Here is a 21172-nt window from a genome sequence, read left to right as displayed (position 1 = left end):
TTGTGTGGGAGGTACCCGAAGGAGTGGACAAATATAGTCCATATTCGAATTTTTCCGAACATTTTTTAACTTTTGGCAGGTACCTGAAGGTGTGGTGCGAAATGGCTTATCTTCAAACTAAAACTAAGTTTGCACAAAATATTACTAAGGCCATATTTCGGACCGAATCGGCAGATCCGTTCGAGAGTTATCTTGCGCTCCAACCACTACACACGGTGTCACAGGGGTTTTTTGTACCTTTCAGGCTGTTTTCTATGGTAGAAGTATGGACTTGCCCCTGATAAAACTTATAGCGTCGTTGCTACAGTTGCTACAACAAAAATCAAAGCGATGCGAGAGCAGGTTCTAAACTGAACTTTTCCGAAATGTTGAGTGGGAGGTATCCGAAGGAGTGAACCGATTGAGTCCATATTGGAACCTCATCTAAGTGTGGTAGAAATTTCACGATGTGCAAAGTATGGACCAAATCGGTTACTTCCTTCAAGAGTTATCGTGGGCACAAATTTTCCGAACATTTCCGAACATTTGTGGGGGAGGTACTTCGAACTTAAACTAAGTTTGGACAACATATTACGAAAGCCACATTTTGGACCGAATCGGTATTATATAAGCTTCGTTCCAGTACTTTTTTAATGAGAAAAGTGTCAAAAGAGCAATCTGTTCAAAATGAGTCCAACACACACATTTTTTTAAAATGTACGGGAACGGAAAAATGGCAGAAACGTCAAAAAATCTGGAACAAATGTCAAAGTCGGCGTGTCAGCCAATCGGAAGCCGGCAAACATGTTGCACATTTTTGCTCGCTCAAATTTGTCGTGTAAAAAGTTTCTAAAGAGAGAGCCATTCAGCGCCATTTTTGTTCAAAGAGAAGTGAACATTTTGCAACTTTTTTGGTGTACGGGAACGCATTTCGGGGAAAAATGTTCAAAATGTGTTAAATGTGTAAAAACTTTTTAGTTCTGGAACGAAGTCTATAGTGGGAACATAAAGCTAATACAAAAAACCATTTAAAGTTCCCTTATAGTCTAGACAGAGAAGTCCCCCTTGTCCCTTCAGGGATGTTTTTGGAACAATTATATATATACACACAGAAAAAATTGCCTCTCTAACATATGTCCCACACATATCTTGCAGCAAACATAAATTTGTTTGCAAGCAGTCCCAAACATAACATATGTTTGTGTCCTGCAAACAAATTATATGTTTGGGTGCAAACAAATTATATGTTTGGATGCAAACAAATTATATGTTTGGGTGCAAACTAAACAAACAAACCCAAAAGTCACAAAAAAAAAAACAAACACATGCACCAGTGGGCGCTTTCTGAGAGCAAGGAAGCGTAAATGTCAATTTGAAACAAATTGAAATGTATGCTCTCTTTCGCTCAGCGCTCACTGGTTATTTCTAACATATATACACATTTATAAATGGTGGTGTTTTTTATTGAAGGCCATAGAAAAAAAAGCAAAAGCAACAAAGACACATAGGTACATAGGTACATACAAAATTCCAAAGAAATACATAACACACTTTAATAAAAGAAAAAAAAGAAAAGAGAAAACACTGATGCACACAGCTCTTTATTATAAACCAGCATTCCGCAGCTGCGAGAGCCCTGTTGTTACTCTCTTTGACAAAAATCCTCTCCACCCATAAAAAATATGTTCTAACATAAAAAATATGTTGGTACCCAAACATATAAAATTGAGATATGTTGCAAACATACATTTGTTTGGACACAAACAAATTATGTTTGGATCCAAACATATATTTGTTTGCAATCAGTCCCAAAAAAATATTTGTTTAGATCAAACATATTTCTAACATATATTTTTCTGCATGCGGGGTTTCTTTTTCTTATTTTTCATTTTTTACCACGTTCTTAAGTGTGAACGCACGGAAAATCTTACCTCACTACCTTTAACGGGTGTTCGAGGCAGATCTCAAGGTGACACCACGGGGAGGTCAGCGTCCACTTGCGATGAAAGAGGTGCCAAGATAAATCCTGGGCTTTGTCATGTTAGAACCGATCAGGACCGATACTTATAGCTTCATCAGGTAGCTATAAGTATCGATATGTTGCCTTCTAATTTAAATACTTGCCTTCCAATAAGACCAACGCTTCGTTATGCCTAACATCTGGTATTTCCATTGATTTGTAACATATTTAAGAAAGTAGGAGTGGTCGGGTCTCATGGTTTGTACATTTTACATACATAGTTTGTTAATTTTACATTTAAAAAAATAGGACGCAGGGTATAACCCGCACCTCCGAAATTGAACAAAATGTATAGCCTTTTTCCACCAAGGGCAATCTCTGTGCATCATGTGAAAATTACATGGAAATCGGTTTAGAAGTTTTAGAGATGAAACATATTTAGAAAGTGGGAGTGGTCGGGTCTTAAAGCCACAAATAAGTGCCTCGGGTCGGAGACACAATCACCATTGTTTATCGAATTAATTTTCAAACCCCGCTCCGCCGAAATTCCACAAAATATATAGCTTATTTTCATCAGGGAACGTATATGCAGCCTATTTTCACCAGGATTATCCCGGTACATACCCTGAAGTTTGTAGGAAAATCGGCTTGGAAGTTTCAGACTTATAACATATTAAAAAAATGGGCATGTCCCGGCGCCAAAATAAGTACCTAGGGTCGAAGACACAACGACAATTGCCTCGCAAATTAAAAAATACGGCAATGGGGAAGTCTTTTTTAATTTGGAAGTGGAAGTTCGGCATGGGGTGGTTCGGAATAGAGTGGTTCGGAGCTGGGTGTATCGGAGGGCGGAAGTTCGGAGCGAGGTGGTTCAGAGGGTAGAAGTTCCGAGCGGGGTGGTTTGGAAGTAGAAGTTCGAAAGAATTAATTAATTAATAATTTAAAAAAAAATCAGGCATAGGGGCCTGTTTTCACCAAGGGTCCTCCCGGTACATCCCCTAAAATTTTCAGGAAAATTTGTTCAGTAGTTTTGGATATATAACATATTTAGAAAGTGTGTGGCTAAAAAAGATTTTTTTTTAAATATAGGGTATGAGGGAGGTACCCCTCACCTCCGAAATTTAACAAAATTTATGGCCTATTTTCATCATGGGTGTTTCCTGTACAATCCCAGACATTTTCAAGAAAATCGGTTTAGCCGTTTTTGAGTCTATACAAACATACTAACATACACACATTGTCTTTTATATATTAGACTAGCAAAATGCCCGCTACTTCGTATGCGGAAAAAGAATAATATACAAATAAACAATATTTCATATGAAAATGGTGGACACTGTAAATGTTGATGTACTAATACCTATTTTAATTGATATTTAATTTCTTTTAAGTACTGTTCATATACCTTATCTTCGAATTTCCAAAAAATTTTAAATTCCATTCCATGTTTTATTAGAACGGTACGGGTATTTTGAAGATTTTTTTCACATTTTCCAACCGAAGTATCTGTAATTTCGGCAAATGTGATATGAACATGTAGAAAACCTTTTGTAAAAAAATTTTACTTAATCCGCATTCTTTGTTTGACATGGCTCCTATATATAACTATTATTTTTTACACATTTTAATTTAGCCCTTTTTGCTCACAGGTAATAAATACCTTCTTGTAAAACAATTTTCAAATGTACTTTCTAAAACGTTCAGAATAAAAAAGAAACAATTTTATTCAAAAGATACGTTTGACTGTTTGATTTCAGTGTAAAATTTAGAAACCACCTTCGTGTTAACATGAAAGCATTAGCACACTATTCGATACAATTTTAAAACTCCATGGTATTACATGCAGAAACATTGCATACATTTTAAAGGCGGCTTTTTATAGACATTCTCAATACCAGTACTTCAATATTTAGTACTATTTAACAGTGAAACTGACAACTTCTCATTTCCCCAATACCAAATTTATTGCACTTTCGTACTTTGCGCACTCTAATCATAAAATTCCTGCATCACCCAACATCAAATTTGGTACTATTTTGTATTTTTTGTATTTCCAATATCAACTCAATAATTCAGTCCTTAGCGACCTCTATCCCTAATTTCAGAATTTGTATGCATTTCAAAAACTCCTTATCTGAACACCAACAAACAACCAAATTTAGTACTTATAATACGTAAACGTTTCAAAAATAACATCGCGATATACCAACCGCGGTACTTATGGTAACATGGGGCGCCTTCGCCACTGGGGCGGCTACGCCAGCGCCGATTTTCTCGCAAAATACAAGTGCTACAAAAAATCCGTTAAAGGCAAAATTGTGAGTTTAATGAAGATCTATCATCCCCGAAAGTTGGCGGTTGTATCATATGTATGATAGCGAACTCACGCGTTTTTGTGTTTTCAGGGTATTGAGAAAAATAATTATGGTAGGTATTTTTTGTGATATTTTCTTTACCTCTTGTGATATCAAAAATAAATTTTATACAGTTAGAAGACAACTACTGAAGAATATAAATCCCAATAATTCACATGAAAAAACAATTGCAAATGTCAATATATTAATATTATGAAATATGTAAGGGGTGGGGCGCCTACGCCATCATAGGGGCGTGGTGGGTTAATGTTAGAAATTTGTCATGTTTAACTTAAATTCTTTATACCTTAGATATACCACACTATAATGTGAAGTTAAAATCAAATATTATCCCAAACGTATCATGTTTAAGTTATATTATGATTTCTGTACCTAAATGCAAGGTACCTACTTCAATTAACCTCTAGATTAGGTTACTTTTTGTGAATTTTGAAATCATTTTTGATTATTCAATAGAAAGCATGTTCCTGTTTTGCATAATGTTAATATTTAAGGAAGAAGTATGGTAAATTACAGTTTTAGAGTCCGTTGGAGAATGTTCAATATCGACGGCGATGCTGCCCCATGGGTCAGAATTCCACCGTTATTCGTATATCATTTAATACTTTTCGTAGGAAAGTTCGAATTTCAATAACTATCTCAATCCTCCACTTTGTACAAAAAGTATTTTGTACACATAACAACGAATTTCCGAAATCTGTCTTAATCCTCCACGCAAAAGTAATCATAATTCCAAATTTTTCAAAACTACCTCAATCCTGTACTCCAACAGTAATTATTTTTACAAATTCTAGGTTCCCAGCTCTATCCGTTCACCCTAATCCAAATTGTACCAAATTTATTACCATTTAATACTTTTCGTCCACATAATTACAATTTTTCAAAGCTATTTCCATAACTCAATCCTACCCTGCAACAGTAATCGTAATTCCAAATTTCCGGTTTGCAGCTCTATCCGTTCACCCAAATCCAAATTTTATCAAATATAGAACAGTTTAGTACTTTTCGTACACATAAGTACGAATTTCCAAAAGTACCGCAATCCTATACTCCAACAGTAATCACTATTCCAAATTTTAGGATTCCTCCTCTATCCATTAATACAAATTGTACCAAATTTAGTACACTTTAGTACTTTTCATATGCATAAGTACGATTTTCCAAAGCTACCTATATAACTCAATCCTACACTTCAACAGTTATCCTAATTCCAAATTTCAGGTTTCCAGCTCTAGCCTTTCACTTTTCGTGCACGGAAGTACGAATTTCCAAAATTACCTCAATCCTGTACTCCAACAGTAATTACTATTACAAATTCTAGGTTCCCAGCTCTATCCGTTCACCCTAATCCAATTGTACCAAAATTAGAACAGTTTAGTACTTTTCGTACACATAAGTACGAATTTCCAAAACTACCGCAATCCTATACTCCAACAGTAATCACTACTCCAAATTTTAGAATTCCGCCTATATCCATTTACCCAAATCTAAATTGTATCAAATTTTGTACCATTTAGTACTTTTCGTACACATAAGTACGAATTTCCAGAGCTACCTCAATAATCCACATTTCAAGTTTGCAGCTCTATCTGCTTACCCAACTCCAAGTTGTACCAAATTTAGTACCATTTAGTACTTTTCGTGGACATAAGTACGAATTTACAAAACTACACCCATATCTCATTCATACACTTTAACAATAATCATATTTCCAAATTTCTGGTTTCCAGCTCTATCCGTTCACCCAAATCCAAATCGTACTAAATTTAGTACCATTTAGAACTTTTCGTGCACATGAGTACGAATTTTCAAAACCATTTCCTTCTGTAAACACCACTTCCCAACCTTGATTTCCATACCAAATTCCAAGTTTCTAGCTAAATCCCTTCAAAATATACAATTCGTACAAAAATTAGTACTTTTCGTACACTTAGAGGTCGAATTTCCAAAAGCCCTTTGGTACATCTTTCTAACTCTCCGTCATTTACCCTCATTCCATTTCTCATTTCAGAATTCTAGCTCTTCCCGTTTGCCTAATACAAATGGTACCATATTTAGTACCTTTTAGTACTTTTCGTACCTTTCCAGTTCGGATTTCCAAAAGCCCAGCCTTATCTCGCCCCTACACACTAACAACAACCCACACTCAAAATTTCAAGCTTCTAGCTTCAGCCGTTTCGTCTGGGCGATGATCTGTCAGTCACTCACTCATCACCAAGCTCTTTTATAAATATATAGATAAACTTATATATACTATGTAATAATAGGACGATAAAATAGTGAGAAACCAACGTTTATGACATTTCGGTTATGTCGTGTGCTCCTATACCTTGTTTTCAGTTAAATATCTGCTTATAGTGACTTCAAAAAAATGGTCAAAAGTTCTGAAAAATAAAAACTTTAAACGCTTTTGGTGCGGAAGCTTTTTTTATCGAATAACTTTATAATTAAGATTTTATTTAATCATATGTAGAAACTCATCACGCTATGATACAGGGATATGAGGTTGTAAAAAGTCATAACCCTAATGTTGAGGGATTTGAGGTGAAAGTCCAACTTTTGATATTTTAATATGGGCGTTGGAAAAATCGAAAATACACTGTACATGGACATTTTAGTAATGTTCGTTTATTTGAAATCTCTATATTTAGACCGTTATTTCGAAATGAATATAATTTTTGTTTGATTTCACAAATGCTTTCTGTATATTAACATTAACGGCCAGATCGATAAAATTGGTGCTGCTGAAATAGTCTAGAGTGACAACATTTGCCGTTTTGCCCCAAGGTCCACGCAACCAATTCGAGATTTTGGTATTTATGTGTAGGGCGCGTTCTTTTGAAGTCTGCAATTTGCCAGAATTCTAAAGGATAAAGAAAAAAATTGGTACGGATTTTAACTACAAATTAAGGACATGTATTTTTTACCAATGACTGTTCCATGCTTTTGATGGCATTAAAGGTCCAGCCTTCATCTTGAACTGGAGATGATTTCTTTTTACTAAATAACAAACGCATATAATCCAAAGCTTCAGAAGTGTTCATGAATGCAGTCGAAAAACGTTTCCATGGTTGGCACAAAATCGGCGATTCTAAGATAAAACAATAATTTGAAAACAATTAAAAATAAATTGAAATTATGGTAACTTGCCATTGGCCGGATGCTGTAATTCATCCATGGGATATAAAATAATAATAGTCCGATTGGTATTGGCAATTTCATCAATGGTTAAATTATAACATGGAATGCTGGTATCATTGTGCATGTAAACATGCGGTCCCAATTCACGATTAATCATTGTAAACAACTCCATGTGCAACTCGGGATGTTGATAGAAACCTAAAATAGAGTGGAAATTGTGATGTTCCATAACTTGTTCTGCAATTATCTATGGTCCATGCTTACCTATGGGAAATGAGCTGAAATCCAAAATAACGATTTCCCCCGACAAGGCGACAAACTTGCGAACATCTTTTAAAATATATCGCAATTGATTGATAAACATATTCTCATTGACTATCCAAAATTTGTCCGGATCAGTTGCATCTTTTCCCCGCTTAACGCTTATTGTAAATATGAAATATTTGTAATGATTAATATGTACATATTTTTAAAATACTTACCCAATACTTAAATCCAAATATCGTATACCGAAAACCAATTGGGACCAAATATCAAAATATTGTGATATGGCGTGTTCTTTTATAAGCATTGATTTGGTCGCTCCATAATTCGTTAAATAAGCTCCAGAAGCATGAGTGCCTAAATAAATAAAAAAAGAAATTTAAACAAAATGTTTGAAAGTATTTTTAAACAAATCCCAAAAAGCCCATTCAGAGACTCCACTCACATCCAAAAATTCAGTCGGATACTCGTCCTTATTTTCAGTCAGCACATGGGTGCAGATAATATTTAAAATGAATCAAGCTTAAAATCTTATAAATTATCCATATAAATAAATAAAAATATTAAATTTAAAGAATTTGGTTTTATACAGGTAATCATTGTGGTCTGGATTATGATTTAATATAAATAAATTGCTATAGGAATAACTCGATCTAAGACCGCATAATTTGTTTATTTGTTTCACGAAATCCCTTTAGTGTGACTTCGATTAACTTCAAAACGGTTAGAAATATTTTAATAATAATCTCTGGTTTAGAATTAATTGGCGCCCAACGTGGGTCCCCATCTAAATCCTCTGAAGTTATGTCAACAAATTGACATAGCTGGGCCCAGTAAATCAATGAAATTAGCCATAGCCAAATATATATCAGAGAAAAAGCCAAATATATATCAGAGGAAAAGGGTATTAGGAAGCACCCTTTCCCTTGGAAAGGGTATTAGGAAGCACCCTTTCCCTTGGAAAGGGTATTAGGAAGCACCCTTTCCCTTGGAAAGGGTATTAGGAAGCACCCTTTCCCTTGGAAAGGGTATTAGGAAGCACCCTTTCCCTTGGAAAGGGTATTAGGAAGCACCCTTTCCCTTGGAAAGGGTATTAGGAAGCACCCTTTCCCTTGGAAAGGGTATTAGGAAGCACCCTTTCCCTTGGAAAGGGTATTAGGAAGCACCCTTTCCCTTGGAAAGGGTATTAGGAAGCACCCTTTCCCTTGGAAAGGGTATTAGGAAGCACCCTTTCCCTTGGAAAGGGTATTAGGAAGCACCCTTTCCCTTGGAAAGGGTATTAGGAAGCACCCTTTCCCTTGGAAAGGGTATTAGGAAGCACCCTTTCCCTTGGAAAGGGTATTAGGAAGCACCCTTTCCCTTGGAAAGGGTATTAGGAAGCACCCTTTCCCTTGGAAAGGGTATTAGGAAGCACCCTTTCCCTTGGAAAGGGTATTAGGAAGCACATTTTCCCTTGGAAAGGGTATTAGGAAGCACCCTTTCCCTTGGAAAGGGTATTAGGAAGCACCCTTTCCCTTGGAAAGGGTATTAGGAAGCACCCTTTCCCTTGGAAAGGGTATTAGGAAGCACCCTTTCCCTTGGAAAGGGTATTAGGAAGCACCCTTTCCCTTGGAAAGGGTATTAGGAAGCACCCTTTCCCTTGGAAAGGGTAATAGGAAGCACCCTTTCCCTTGGAAAGGGTAATAGGAAGCACCCTTTCCCTTGGAAAGTGGAAAGGGTCATAGGAAGCACCCTTTCCCTTGGAAAGGGTCTTAGGAAGCACCCTTTCCTTGGAAAGGGTCTTAGGAAGCACCATTTCCCTTGGAAAGGGTCTTAGGAAGCACGCTTTCCCTTGGAAAGTGGAAAGGGTCTTAGGAAGCACCCTTTCCCTTGGAAAGTGGAAAGGGTCTTAGGAAGCACCCTTTCCCTTGGAAAGTGGAAAGGGTCTTAGGAAGCACCCTTTCCCTTGGAAAGTGGAAAGGGTCTTAGGAAGCACCCTTTCCCTTGGAAAGTGGAAGCACGCTTTCCCTTGGAAAGGGTATTACGAAGCACCCTTTCGCTTGGAAAGGGTATTAGGAAGCACCCTTTCGCTTGGAAAGGGTATTAGGAAGCACCCTTTCGCTTGGAAAGGGTATTAGGAAGCACCCTTTCGCTTGGAAAGGGTATTAGGAAGCACCCTTTCGCTTGGAAAGGGTATTAGGAAGCACCCTTTCGCTTGGAAAGGGTATTAGGAAGCACCCTTTCGCTTGGAAAGGGTATTAGAAAGCACCCTTTCGCTTGGAAAGGGTATTAGGAATCACCCTTTCGCTTGGAAAGGGTATTAGGAAGCACCGTTTCGCTTGGAAAGGGTATTAGGAAGCACCCTTTCGCTTGGAAAGGGTATTAGGAAGCACCCTTTCGCTTGGAAAGGGTATTAGGAAGCACCCTTTCGCTTGGAAAGGGTATTAGGAAGCACCCTTTCGCTTGGAAAGGGTATTAGGAAGCACCCTTTCGCTTGGAAAGGGTATTAGGAAGCACCCTTTCGCTTGGAAAGGGTATTAGGAAGCACCCTTTCGCTTGGAAAGGGTATTAGGAAGCACCCTTTCGCTTGGAAAGGGTATTAGGAAGCACCCTTTCGCTTGGAAAGGGTATTAGGAAGCACCCTTTCGCTTGGAAAGGGTATTAGGAAGCACCCTTTCGCTTGGAAAGGGTATTAGGAAGCACCCTTTCGCTTGGAAAGGGTATTAGGAAGCACCCTTTCGCTTGGAAAGGGTATTAGGAAGCACCCTTACGCTTGGAAAGGGTATTAGGAAGCACCCTTTCGCTTGGAAAGGGTATTAGGAAGCACCCTTTCGCTTGGAAAGGGTATTAGGAAGCACCCTTTCGCTTGGAAAGGGTATTGAGAAGCACCCTTTCCCTTGGAGAGGGTCTTAGGAAGCACCCTTTCTCTTAAAAAGGGTCTTAGGAAGCACCCTTTCCCTTGGAAACGGTCTTAGGAAGCACCCTTTCCCTTGGAAACGGTCTTAGGAAGCACCCTTTCCTTGGAAAGGGTCTTAGGAAGCACCCTTTCCCTTGGAAAGGGTATTAGGAAGCACCCTTTCCCTTGGAAAGGGTCTTAGGAAGCACCCTTTCCCTTGGAAAGGGTCTTAGGAAGCACCCTTTCCCTTGGAAAGGGTATTGAGAAGCACCCTTTCCCTTGGAGAGGGTCTTAGGAAGCACCCTTTCCCTTGGAAAGGGTCTTAGGAAGCACCCTTTCCCTTGGAAAGGGTATTAGGAAGCACCCTTTCCCTTGGAAAGGGTCTTAGGAAGCACCCTTTCCCTTGGAAAGGGTATTGAGAAGCACCCTTTCCCTTGGAGAGGGTCTTAGGAAGCACCCTTTCCCTTGGAAAGGGTCTTAGGAAGCACCCTTTCCCTTGGAAAGGGTATTAGGAAGCACCCTTTCCCTTGGAAAGGGTCTTAGGAAGCACCCTTTCCCTTGGAAAGGGTATTGAGAAGCACCCTTTCCCTTGGAGAGGGTCTTAGGAAGCACCCTTTCTCTTAAAAAGGGTCTTAGGAAGCACCCTTTCCCTTGGAAACGGTCTTAGGAAGCACCCTTTCCTTGGAAAGGGTCTTAGGAAGCACCCTTTCCCTTGGAAAGGGTCTTAGGAAGCACCCTTTCGCTTGGAAAGGGTATTAGGAAGCACCCTTTCGCTTGGAAAGGGTATTGAGAAGCACCCTTTCCCTTGGAGAGGGTCTTAGGAAGCACCCTTTCTCTTAAAAAGGGTCTTAGGAAGCACCCTTTCCCTTGGAAACGGTCTTAGGAAGCACCCTTTCCTTGGAAAGGGTCTTAGGAAGCACCCTTTCGCTTGGAAAGGGTATTAGGAAGCACCCTTTCGCTTGGAAAGGGTATTGAGAAGCACCCTTTCCCTTGGAGAGGGTCTTAGGAAGCACCCTTTCCCTTGGAGAGGGTCTTAGGAAGCACCCTTTCTCTTAAAAAGGGTCTTAGGAAGCACCCTTTCCCTTGGAAACGGTCTTAGGAAGCACCCTTTCCTTGGAAAGGGTCTTAGGAAGCACCCTTTCCCTTGGAAAGGGTCTTAGGAAGCACCCTTTCCCTTGGAAAGGGTATTAGGAAGCACCCTTTCCCTTGGAAAGGGTCTTAGGAAGCACCCTTTCCCTTGGAAAGGGTATTGAGAAGCACCCTTTCCCTTGGAGAGGGTCTTAGGAAGCACCCTTTCTCTTAAAAAGGGTCTTAGGAAGCACCCTTTCCCTTGGAAACGGTCTCAGGAAGCACCCTTTCCTTGGAAAGGGTCTTAGGAAGCACCCTTTCCCTTGGAAAGGGTCTTAGGAAGCACCCTTTCCCTTGGAAAGGGTATTAGGAAGCACCCTTTCCCTTGAAAAGGTTATTAGGAAGCACCCTTTCCCTTGGAAAGGGTATTAGGAAGCACCCTTTCCCTTGGAAAGGGTATTAGGAAGCACCCTTTCCCTTGGAAAGGGTATTAGGAAGCACCCTTTCCCTTGGAAAGGGTATTAGGAAGCACCCTTTCCCTTGGAAAGGGTATTAGGAAGCACCCTTTCCCTTGGAAAGGGTATTAGGAAGCACCCTTTCCCTTGGAAAGGGTATTAGGAAGCACCCTTTCCCTTGGAAAGGGTATTAGGAAGCACCCTTTCCCTTGGAAAGGGTATTAGGAAGCACCCTTTCCCTAGGAAAGGGTATTGAGAAGCACCCTTTCCCTTGGAGAGGGTCTTAGGAAGCACCCTTTCTCTTAAAAAGGGTCTTAGGAAGCACCCTTTCCCTTGGAAACGGTCTTAGGAAGCACCCTTTCCCTTGGAAACGGTCTTAGGAAGCACCCTTTCCTTGGAAAGGGTCTTAGGAAGCACCCTTTCCCTTGGAAAGGGTCTTAGGAAGCACCCTTTCCCTTGGAAAGGGTATTAGGAAGCACCCTTTCCCTTGGAAAGGGTCTTAGGAAGCACCCTTTCCCTTGGAAAGGGTCTTAGGGAGCACCCTTTCCCTTGGAAAGGGTCTTAGGAAGCACCCTTTCCCTTGGAAAGGGTCTTAGGAAGCACCCTTTCCCTTGGAAAGGGTATTAGGCAGCACGCTTTCCCTTGGAAAGGGTATTAGGCAGCACCCTTTCCCTTGGAAAGGGTATTAGGAAGCACCCTTTCCCTTGGAAAGGGTATTAGGGAGCACCCTTTCCCTTGGAAAGGATATTAGGAAGCACCCTTTCCCTTGGAAAGGGTATTTGGAAGCACCCTTTCCCTTGGAAAGGATATTAGGAAGCACCCTTTCCCTTGGAAAGGGTATTTGGAAGCACCCTTTCCATGGGAAAGGGTCTTAGGAAGCACCCTTTCCTTTTGAAAGGGTTTTAGGAAGCACCCTTTCCCTTGGAAAGGGTCTTAGGAAGCACCCTTTCCCTTGGAAAGGGTCTTAGGAAGCACCCTTTCCCTTGGAAAGGGTCTTAGGAAGCACCCTTTCCATTGGAAAGTGTATTAGGAAGCACCCTTTCCCTTGGAAAGGGTCTTAGGAAGCACCCTTTCCTTATGAAAGGGTCTTAGGAAGCACCCTTTCCTTATGAAAGGGTCTTAGGAAGCACCCTTTCCCTTGGAAAGGGTCTTAGGAAGCACCCTTTCCCTTGGAAAGGGTATTAGGAAGCACCCTTTCCCTTTGAAAGGGTTTTAGGAAGCACCCTTTCCCTTTGAAAGAGTCTTAGGAAGCACCCTTTTCCTTGAAAAGGGTCTTAGGAAGCACCCTTTCCCTTGGAAAAGGGTCTTAGGATGCACCATTTCCCTTTGAAAGGGTCTTAGGAAGCACCCTTACCCTTCGAAAGGGTCTTAGGAAGCGCCCTTTTCCTTGGAAAGGGTCTTAGGAAGCACCCTTTCCCTTGGAAAGGGTCTTAGGAAGCACCCTTTCCCTTGGAAAGGGTCTTAGGAAGCACCCTTTCCCTTGGAAAGGGTATTAGGAAGCACCCTTTATTTATGAAAGGGTCTTAGGAAGCACCCTTTCCTTATGAAAGGGTCTTAGGAAGCACCCTTTCCCTTGGAAAGGGTATTAGGAAGCACCCTTTATTTATGAAAGGGTCTTAGGAAGCACCCTTTATTTATGAAAGGGTCTTAGGAAGCACCCTTTCCTTATGAAAGGGTCTTAGGAAGCACCCTTTCCCTTGGAAAGGGTCTTAGGAAGCACCCTTTCCCTTGGAAAGGGTCTTAGGAAGCACCCTTTCCCTTGGAAAGGGTATTAGGAAGCACCCTTTCCCTTGGAAAGGGTATTAGGAAGCACCCTTTCCCTTTGAAAGGGTTTTAGGAAGCACCCTTTCCCTTTGAAAGGGTTTTAGGAAGCACCCTTTCCCTTGGAAAGGGTTTTAGGAAGCACCCTTTCCCTTTGAAAGAGTCTTAGGAAGCACCCTTTCCCTTGGAAAGGGTCTTAGGAAGCACCCTTTCCCTTGGAAAGGGTCTTAGGATGCACCATTTCCCTTTGAAAGGGTCTTAGGAAGCACCCTTTCCCTTCGAAAGGGTCTTAGGAAACACCCTTTCACTTGGAAAGGGTCTTAGGAACATCATTTTCCTTGGAAAATGTCTTAGGAAGCACACTTCCCCTTGGAAATGGTCTTTCCCTTGCTAAGTGGCTTAGGAAACACCCTTTCCCTTGCAAAGGGGCTTAGGAAGCACCCTTTCGGTTCTTCCCTCACAAAAGTTTTAAATTAAGTTTTAAATCAAAGTGGCTTAGGAAACACCCTTTCCCTTGCAAAGGTGCTTAGGAAGCACCCTTTCGTTTCTTCCCTCACAAAAGTTTTAAATTTAAGTGCATTTTAATAGGTGTTCGAAGGTAGCTTTGAAATTTCCACTCAAGGTAGTCCTTACGATTATGATTGCGAGAAGAATTTGCACATCCTAAAATTTCTACCAGATATAGATGAGGTATCAATATGGACTCTATCGGTCCACTCCTTTCGGTACCCCCAAATAAAAATTTCGGAGAATTGCAGTTTAAGACCTCCTCTCCAATGCCTTTGATTTCTGTTGTAGCAACTTGTTGTCGCTGCCCCAATTACGACGGTACAAGTTTCCTCAGATAATGGCCCAAAAAAACATGTGTAGTGGCACGAGAGCACAATAACTTTCGAACGGATTAGCCGTTCGTAATAGTTGTCCACAAAAGTTCAAAATTTTTGTTAAATGCAGTTTAGGATCTGTTGGAAGATGCTTTTCTGATGGGCGTGATATCTATCGAAAGAGATGACTCCCATAAATTAGATCCACTTTCAAAATAGTTCCTCCTCCGCAACAGTTGTGAGTTTAAATTATAATGTATATTTTTGTAGACTTGTTCATGCGCGCAAAAAATGCCACCAAATACATAATTTTGAGAGAAAAAGATCTTGGTTGTGTAGCCGCTTTACGGTCTGTCTGTAGAGGAAACACTCAACACACACAGGTTGAGAGTATATCTCTGTCGGCAAAACTGACTGATACTTTCTTACTTGTTTTTTAAAGTCATTGGTTGAGGCTATTTTGCTTCCGGAAAAGCCTACTTAGTCTAAGGTAACACTAGAGTGGTTTCATTGTGACCATCGACTTATTCTCTTTTAGTTGTTTCTTCTTACATTCCTTAGTATCTTTTATGTATGTATGTCGGCTCTTGATAAGTTTTCTACATTCATACGACTGCAGTCTTTGATAAAAGAGAAGTTTCCCCTTGTCCCCTAGGATGCATCATCATCAAATTATTAACCACCACCATTAATTAAGTATATATTCTTGAAAACATTTCCACTTACCCGGTATAAATAAATCTTTCAATTGCATTTGTCCCATATCCTCATGACTCCGCATCCAATTTGGATAGATTTTCAGACATTCAACGCTCAACAGCTCATTGCGGCGAAAACTAGCCACATAGTAATCTAAACATTTCATTTTAGTATAATGTTCAACATTATCTGCGGCATCATTACGATTCCAGCCGTGGGGAAATTTCAATTTTCCAATTTTTTGTTTTATCGTCAAACGATGAATGCCATCGCTGACATTTTGTATGCGTATATAAGGATTTAGTAAGACCGAGGAGGGTTCCTCTGTGTAAATACCATACCATTCTGGTCGTACATAACAATCCGATGGCCAGTTGAGGGTTAATGTCGATTCTTGATAGATTTTTCCATCCAAGCCAATGGTCAGGTAAATGGAACATGCTATAAAGCGATAGAGAGTACAATTAAATGGGTATATTTTTGTCTATCATTTAATTACGCTTACCTTTGACACTAGCCGCAATTAATAGCTGCCATATGAGCGACAATGTGATGGCATTATTTGTAAGACGACACATACTTCTTGAACGTAGACACAATCATGAAACCTCCAAAATTTTCTTCTTTATCCACCGGCTTGCGTTTTGCGACTGTAATAAAATCGCTCACAAATTGCTTACTGCTCACAATCGCAAGCGAGATTATTCTATTAAAATTAATTTAGTTGTGGACATTTGTCATACAGGGTGTTACAAAAGTTTGCTAATGTTATGGGTATGGGGATTGCTGGATACGTATGTTTTAACATTTACTTATGACGAATTTTAAGGTGAGTTTTTAATCCTTTAAGAGTTTTCCTTTCACAAAAAAAGCATAAAAAACGCAAGAAAGGACTATAGTTTGACGGGGACGACTGTGTGTTACACTATGCCACTAATTCTGGAAGTGACTTTCTTTATAAACAGTATGGTCATTTCTAAACAAACTATTGCTCTGTTGCAGAACCTGCAAGAAACTACTATTTTTTACTACTATAAAATTTTTTTCATTTATGTTATCGGAAAAAAACAGTAAAAATTAGTCGATTCTTGCGGTACTGGAACAGACCATATATGGACATAAACAAGTAAAAAAGTATCAATCAGCTTTACCGACAGAGACATACCCTCAGCCTGTGTGAATTGAAACTTTCATCTATTGACAATATCGAATTTAATGTTGAACTTTTGTGGGGGAGGTAAGCTAAGGAGAAGACCGATAATGATCATTTCTGAAGTAAAATAACATTTGGACAAACTATTAGGAGATCCAAAGTTTGGACGGTTGCTTCGTTCAACAGATCCCTGCAAACATTTGGAAGATTGTTGGGCGATTTGTTGATCAGATTATTCTTCTGCGCTTCTTTCCGGCTACGACGAATCTTCTGCTATGCTTCTCGGCAATCTTTCCGCGAATTTGTATTATGCTTCGCTGTTGTTATTGCAGGCGAATAATATATTATTCTTCCAAACCCCGATCACGCGATTGTTACTATAATTTTTGATTTGGTTGAAACTAATTCTCATATACACATTCTACATAACTTTGATATAAATGGCACGAATAATATTGTGAGTATTGACAAACACATGTCCGGGTTTTGCCAAGTGAAATTAATGTACTGTTCCAGAACCTGCAATTAGCAATTTTTTACTACGATAATATTTTTTCCTTTATGTTATCGAAACAAGTAAAAAAGTATCAGTCGGCTTTGCCGACAGAGATATACCCTCAGCCTGTGTGAAGGTACCCTAAAGAGAAGACCGATATGGACCATTTTCGAAGATAAACTACATTTGGATAAAATATTAGGAGATCTTTGGATCCCCTTGGACCAAAACGGCATGACCGTTTTAGAGATATAGTGCATACCATTTTAGTGACATTTTTTAAACTTTTGTTGGGGAGGTACCGAAGGAGTTGACCGATATGGCTCACCTTCGAACTTAAACCAAGTTTGGACCAAATATTACGAAGGCCAAACTTTGGACCGAACCGGCTGATCTGTTCGAAACTTACCGTCCGCTCCAGCTACGGAAGTCGTAGGGGTTTTACAGCTTTCGGGAACTATAGACTTACCCCTGAAAAAACTTGTTCCATCGTAATGGGGACAACGAATACAAATTGCTACAACAGAAATCAAAGAGATTCGAGAGCAGTTCTTGGTGTTGGAGGTACCCGAAGGAGTAGATAAGTATAGTCCATATTCGAAACAGATATATATTTGGTAGATGTATTGTGATGTGTAGAGTATGGACCAAATCGGTCACTACCATCAAGAGTTATCGTACGTACGAACAATTTTCCGAACATTTTTAAACTTTTGTAGGGGAGGTACCTGAAGAAGTGAACAGATATGGCTTATCTTCGAACTTAAACTATGTTTGGACAAAATATTACTAAGGCCAAATTTTTGACCCAATCGGCAGATCCGTTCGAGAATTATCTTGCTCTCCAACCACCTCACACGGTGTCATAGGGATTTTTTGCAATTTTCAATCTATTTTCTCAGGAAGTGTGGACTTGCCCCTGATGAAACTTGTACCGTCTTATGGGGAGCAGTGAATACAAGTAGCTAAAATAAAAATCAAAGTGATTCAACAGATGGCCCTAAACTGAACTTTTCCGAAATTTTGTGTGGGAGGTACCCGAAGGAGTTGACCGATTAAGTCCATATTGAAACCTTATATATGTCTGGTAGAAATTTCACGATGTGCAAAGTATGGACCAAATCGGCTACACCCTTCGAGAGTTATCGTGCGCACAAATTTTTTAAACATTTTCGAACTTTTGTGGGGGAGATCCTGAAGTAGTGAACCGATATAACCCAGCTTCGTACTTAAACTAAGTTTGGACAAAATATTACGAAGGCAAAACTTTGGCCCAAATTGGTTCATCCGTTCGAGAGTTATCGTGCGCTCCAGCCAGCCAGACAGACAGACGAGCGGACATGGCTAAATCAACTCCAAATTGTCTGAAACACATTTTGTCCAAACATACTTGGGGTCTAAAACCATGATTTCGATGAGGCACATTTTGCCCGTATGAAAGTGTATATTCCCTCGTTAGCATAAATGCTGAGGGTATAAAAAGTAATTTCAAAAATTAATGTGTCGATTCGGTATTGCGAGGCGAGTCATGTCGCGTCGTCTTTTGTCTCTGTGACAAAATTTAAAAAATGCACTTCGTAAAGCGATAGAAAATAATCGTCGATAACAAGTTTTGATTTCAATAAATTAGAAAAAAATATCCTTACAAGTTGTACACAAAAGTTATAGTTTTCTAAAATGATAAGCTCAGTGGAACTATGTTTTAATGATAGTGAATTGCCATCAGTATTGTGAGTTTGTTTGGTTTCCAACATTCTTAAAAATAATTGTTATTTTTTACATCAACAGCAATACAGCCACTACATAGAGTGTGTGCTGCTTTAAGGTTTTTTGCAGAAGGAAGCTTTCAAAAATCTCATGGCAATGACTTTAACCTCGGGATGGCTCAACCCACATTTATTCAAAAACAAATTTCCCGGGCGTTGTCGGATGACGGAACACGCGTACATATAATGGGACCAAAGGAAGATGTTCGCCATTTATATCTGAATAGAAAAGTTTTTAGTTTAAACGTTTAGTTGGCAAGTACGTTGTCAATTTCTAATTCATTTTGAGGTTTTTCATTTTCTACCTCAGCCGATTGTCCAATTTCATGGTTATTATCATCCCATGTCTCTTCAATTCCGTAGATCGCACCTGCAGGATTTGAAACCATATTAATTTGCAGTAAGTAAGCTTGTTCGACGCTTGACGACAAAGATATTTCTGGTGATGGTGCACCTCCTGTAGCTGTAATGTTCTTATTTTAAGAATTTGTTTTCTTTTGTTTGGATTTAAAATGAGTCCATACTCTGTTCCATTCATCTGGTGTACGCACACAACTATTTAATTGCTCCACAACATCCTTCCACACCTCATCAAAAGTGGCTTTAGTTTCGCCAAAAAGTCTGACTCCACGAACTACGTTTCGGTGGGCTTCCATTTCTTCAAGCAGCATTCCAATATAAGTACTGAAAAAGCAAACAACGTATATAATATAAATAAATTCACTTAAAATAAATGAAAATGTGATCTACGTTTAATTTGTTCGTTTTTATTCGTTTGCAAAAATGCACGGCAACAGCTAATTTGTTGTCGCCGGAAAATGAACTTTATGGCGACAGAATTTGACGTCGTCGGGCGACTTTTGCCATACGTAATGGAAAAATTGCAACTGGCACCGCGACACGACTCGCGTCGCAATACGGAATCGATCCATAAGTTTCAGTGTTTTATTTATAAATGCACTTATGCCCTGTTTCACTAAGACAATACGAATGCATATTCGTTCGAACTACAACCATCCTTCTGTTTTTCAAAGAAATATTTGAATTGTTTTTATTTTTAATCAAACAAACATTTCCTGCAACAACAGGAGTTTGGCAGTAATTCGAACGAATATGAATTCATATCGTCTTACAGAAACAGGATATTAAAACTAGAAAATAATTTGTCGCTTAGCCTCAACAAGTATTTTCTTCCTCATGATGGAATCTCTCAAATAAAACGCTTGCATTTAAATTAAAAATGTTGAAAACATTAAACGACAAGCGTTTTATTTGCCCCAGGTTTAAGTCTAGCCGTTGTTGCCCAATTTTATGTATTTCGAGAGTTTTTTAGTAAACATTTCCAATTTTCTGAATTGCTGTAATTTAATATTAGGGGTGTATTTTTATACCCTACACCACAATGTGGAAAGGGTTTGTTTTGGTAAAAATTCATGTAACACCGCGAAATATTCGTCGGAGACCCCCAAAGTGGTATACCAATCTTCATATCTCGACGAGATAAAGACATTTTGAGATGTGTGTCCGTCCGTCCGTCTGCCCATTATAAATTGTAAACACGCTCCCGGCCGCAATTTTTGTATTGAGGTCGGGTTCAGGCCAGAATAGATCCCTCAATTCAATTTTCTAGCGGCTCTGTAAGTTGCAATAATAGTCCGATCAACGCGAAATTTTATATAAGGTAAGAGTATATAACAGAGAAGAAGCTTGCAATTTGAGATGGCGATCAGATAATATTTAGAGGGTTAAATGGACCACAACTTTTGTGTGAAAATTGTAAAAAATTTTTAATATACAACTTATATCTTTATTCCTGGAAGATATATTCCGGACAAGTAAGCTACCCTTGGAAATGGAACGCTTGACCTTTCAATTGATGCCAGTTGTGTTGGTGTGCATGATCAGATAACAGAGTTACATTTTCAGTTATTCGTATATAGTGTAATCATAAACTCGTTAGAGGTCGCAATTTTACCCCAATAGTCACGAAATTTTGCACGAGGTAAGACTTTAGGTCGAAGAAGATGCCTACAATTTTGAATGATGATCTGATATTATTTAGCGGGTGAAATGGACCATTACTTTTGTATGAAAAATATAAACATTTAATATTTGGTCCATATTTTAATTTCTGCAGGGTATATACCGCCAAAGTAGCCTACATATAAAACAAGTAAAAAAGTATCAGTCGGCTTGGCCGACAGAGATATACCCTTAGCCTGTGTATATTGAAAAAAATTTTTCCCAAAAAAAAACGCATGTATTTAGGGAATTTGGGGCGTTTAAACTGACAAAAATGTTGATTAGGATTAGAGATCAAAAGTTTTGCGGAGGAGATACTAAAAAGAATGGATCT

The 21172-nt window shown here is 39.2% G+C and overlaps 1 protein-coding gene across 1 annotated transcript; it reads right to left on the bottom strand.

Moving 5' to 3' along the window:
- Positions 1 to 6922: 6922 nt before the first annotated feature.
- On the bottom strand, positions 6923 to 16093 carry LOC141403896 (uncharacterized). The gene is made up of 7 exons (XM_073986970.1): positions 15907 to 16093; positions 15429 to 15842; positions 7938 to 8076; positions 7720 to 7877; positions 7465 to 7653; positions 7242 to 7405; positions 6923 to 7177 (listed from the first exon to the last, which is right to left on the bottom strand). Exons 1-7 carry the CDS (start codon positions 15977 to 15979, stop codon positions 6962 to 6964), a joined length of 1353 nt encoding a protein of 450 aa, XP_073843071.1. The 5' UTR covers positions 15980 to 16093; the 3' UTR covers positions 6923 to 6961.
- Positions 16094 to 21172: the final 5079 nt, after the last annotated feature.

Source organism: Musca autumnalis, unplaced genomic scaffold, assembly GCF_047663935.1.
Source record: "Musca autumnalis isolate F117 unplaced genomic scaffold, ASM4766393v1 scaffold_4, whole genome shotgun sequence".
Taxonomy (NCBI): Eukaryota; Metazoa; Arthropoda; class Insecta; order Diptera; family Muscidae; genus Musca; species Musca autumnalis.
Note: the sequence above shows the minus strand (reverse complement) of the source record. Positions and strands in the feature narration are given on the sequence as shown.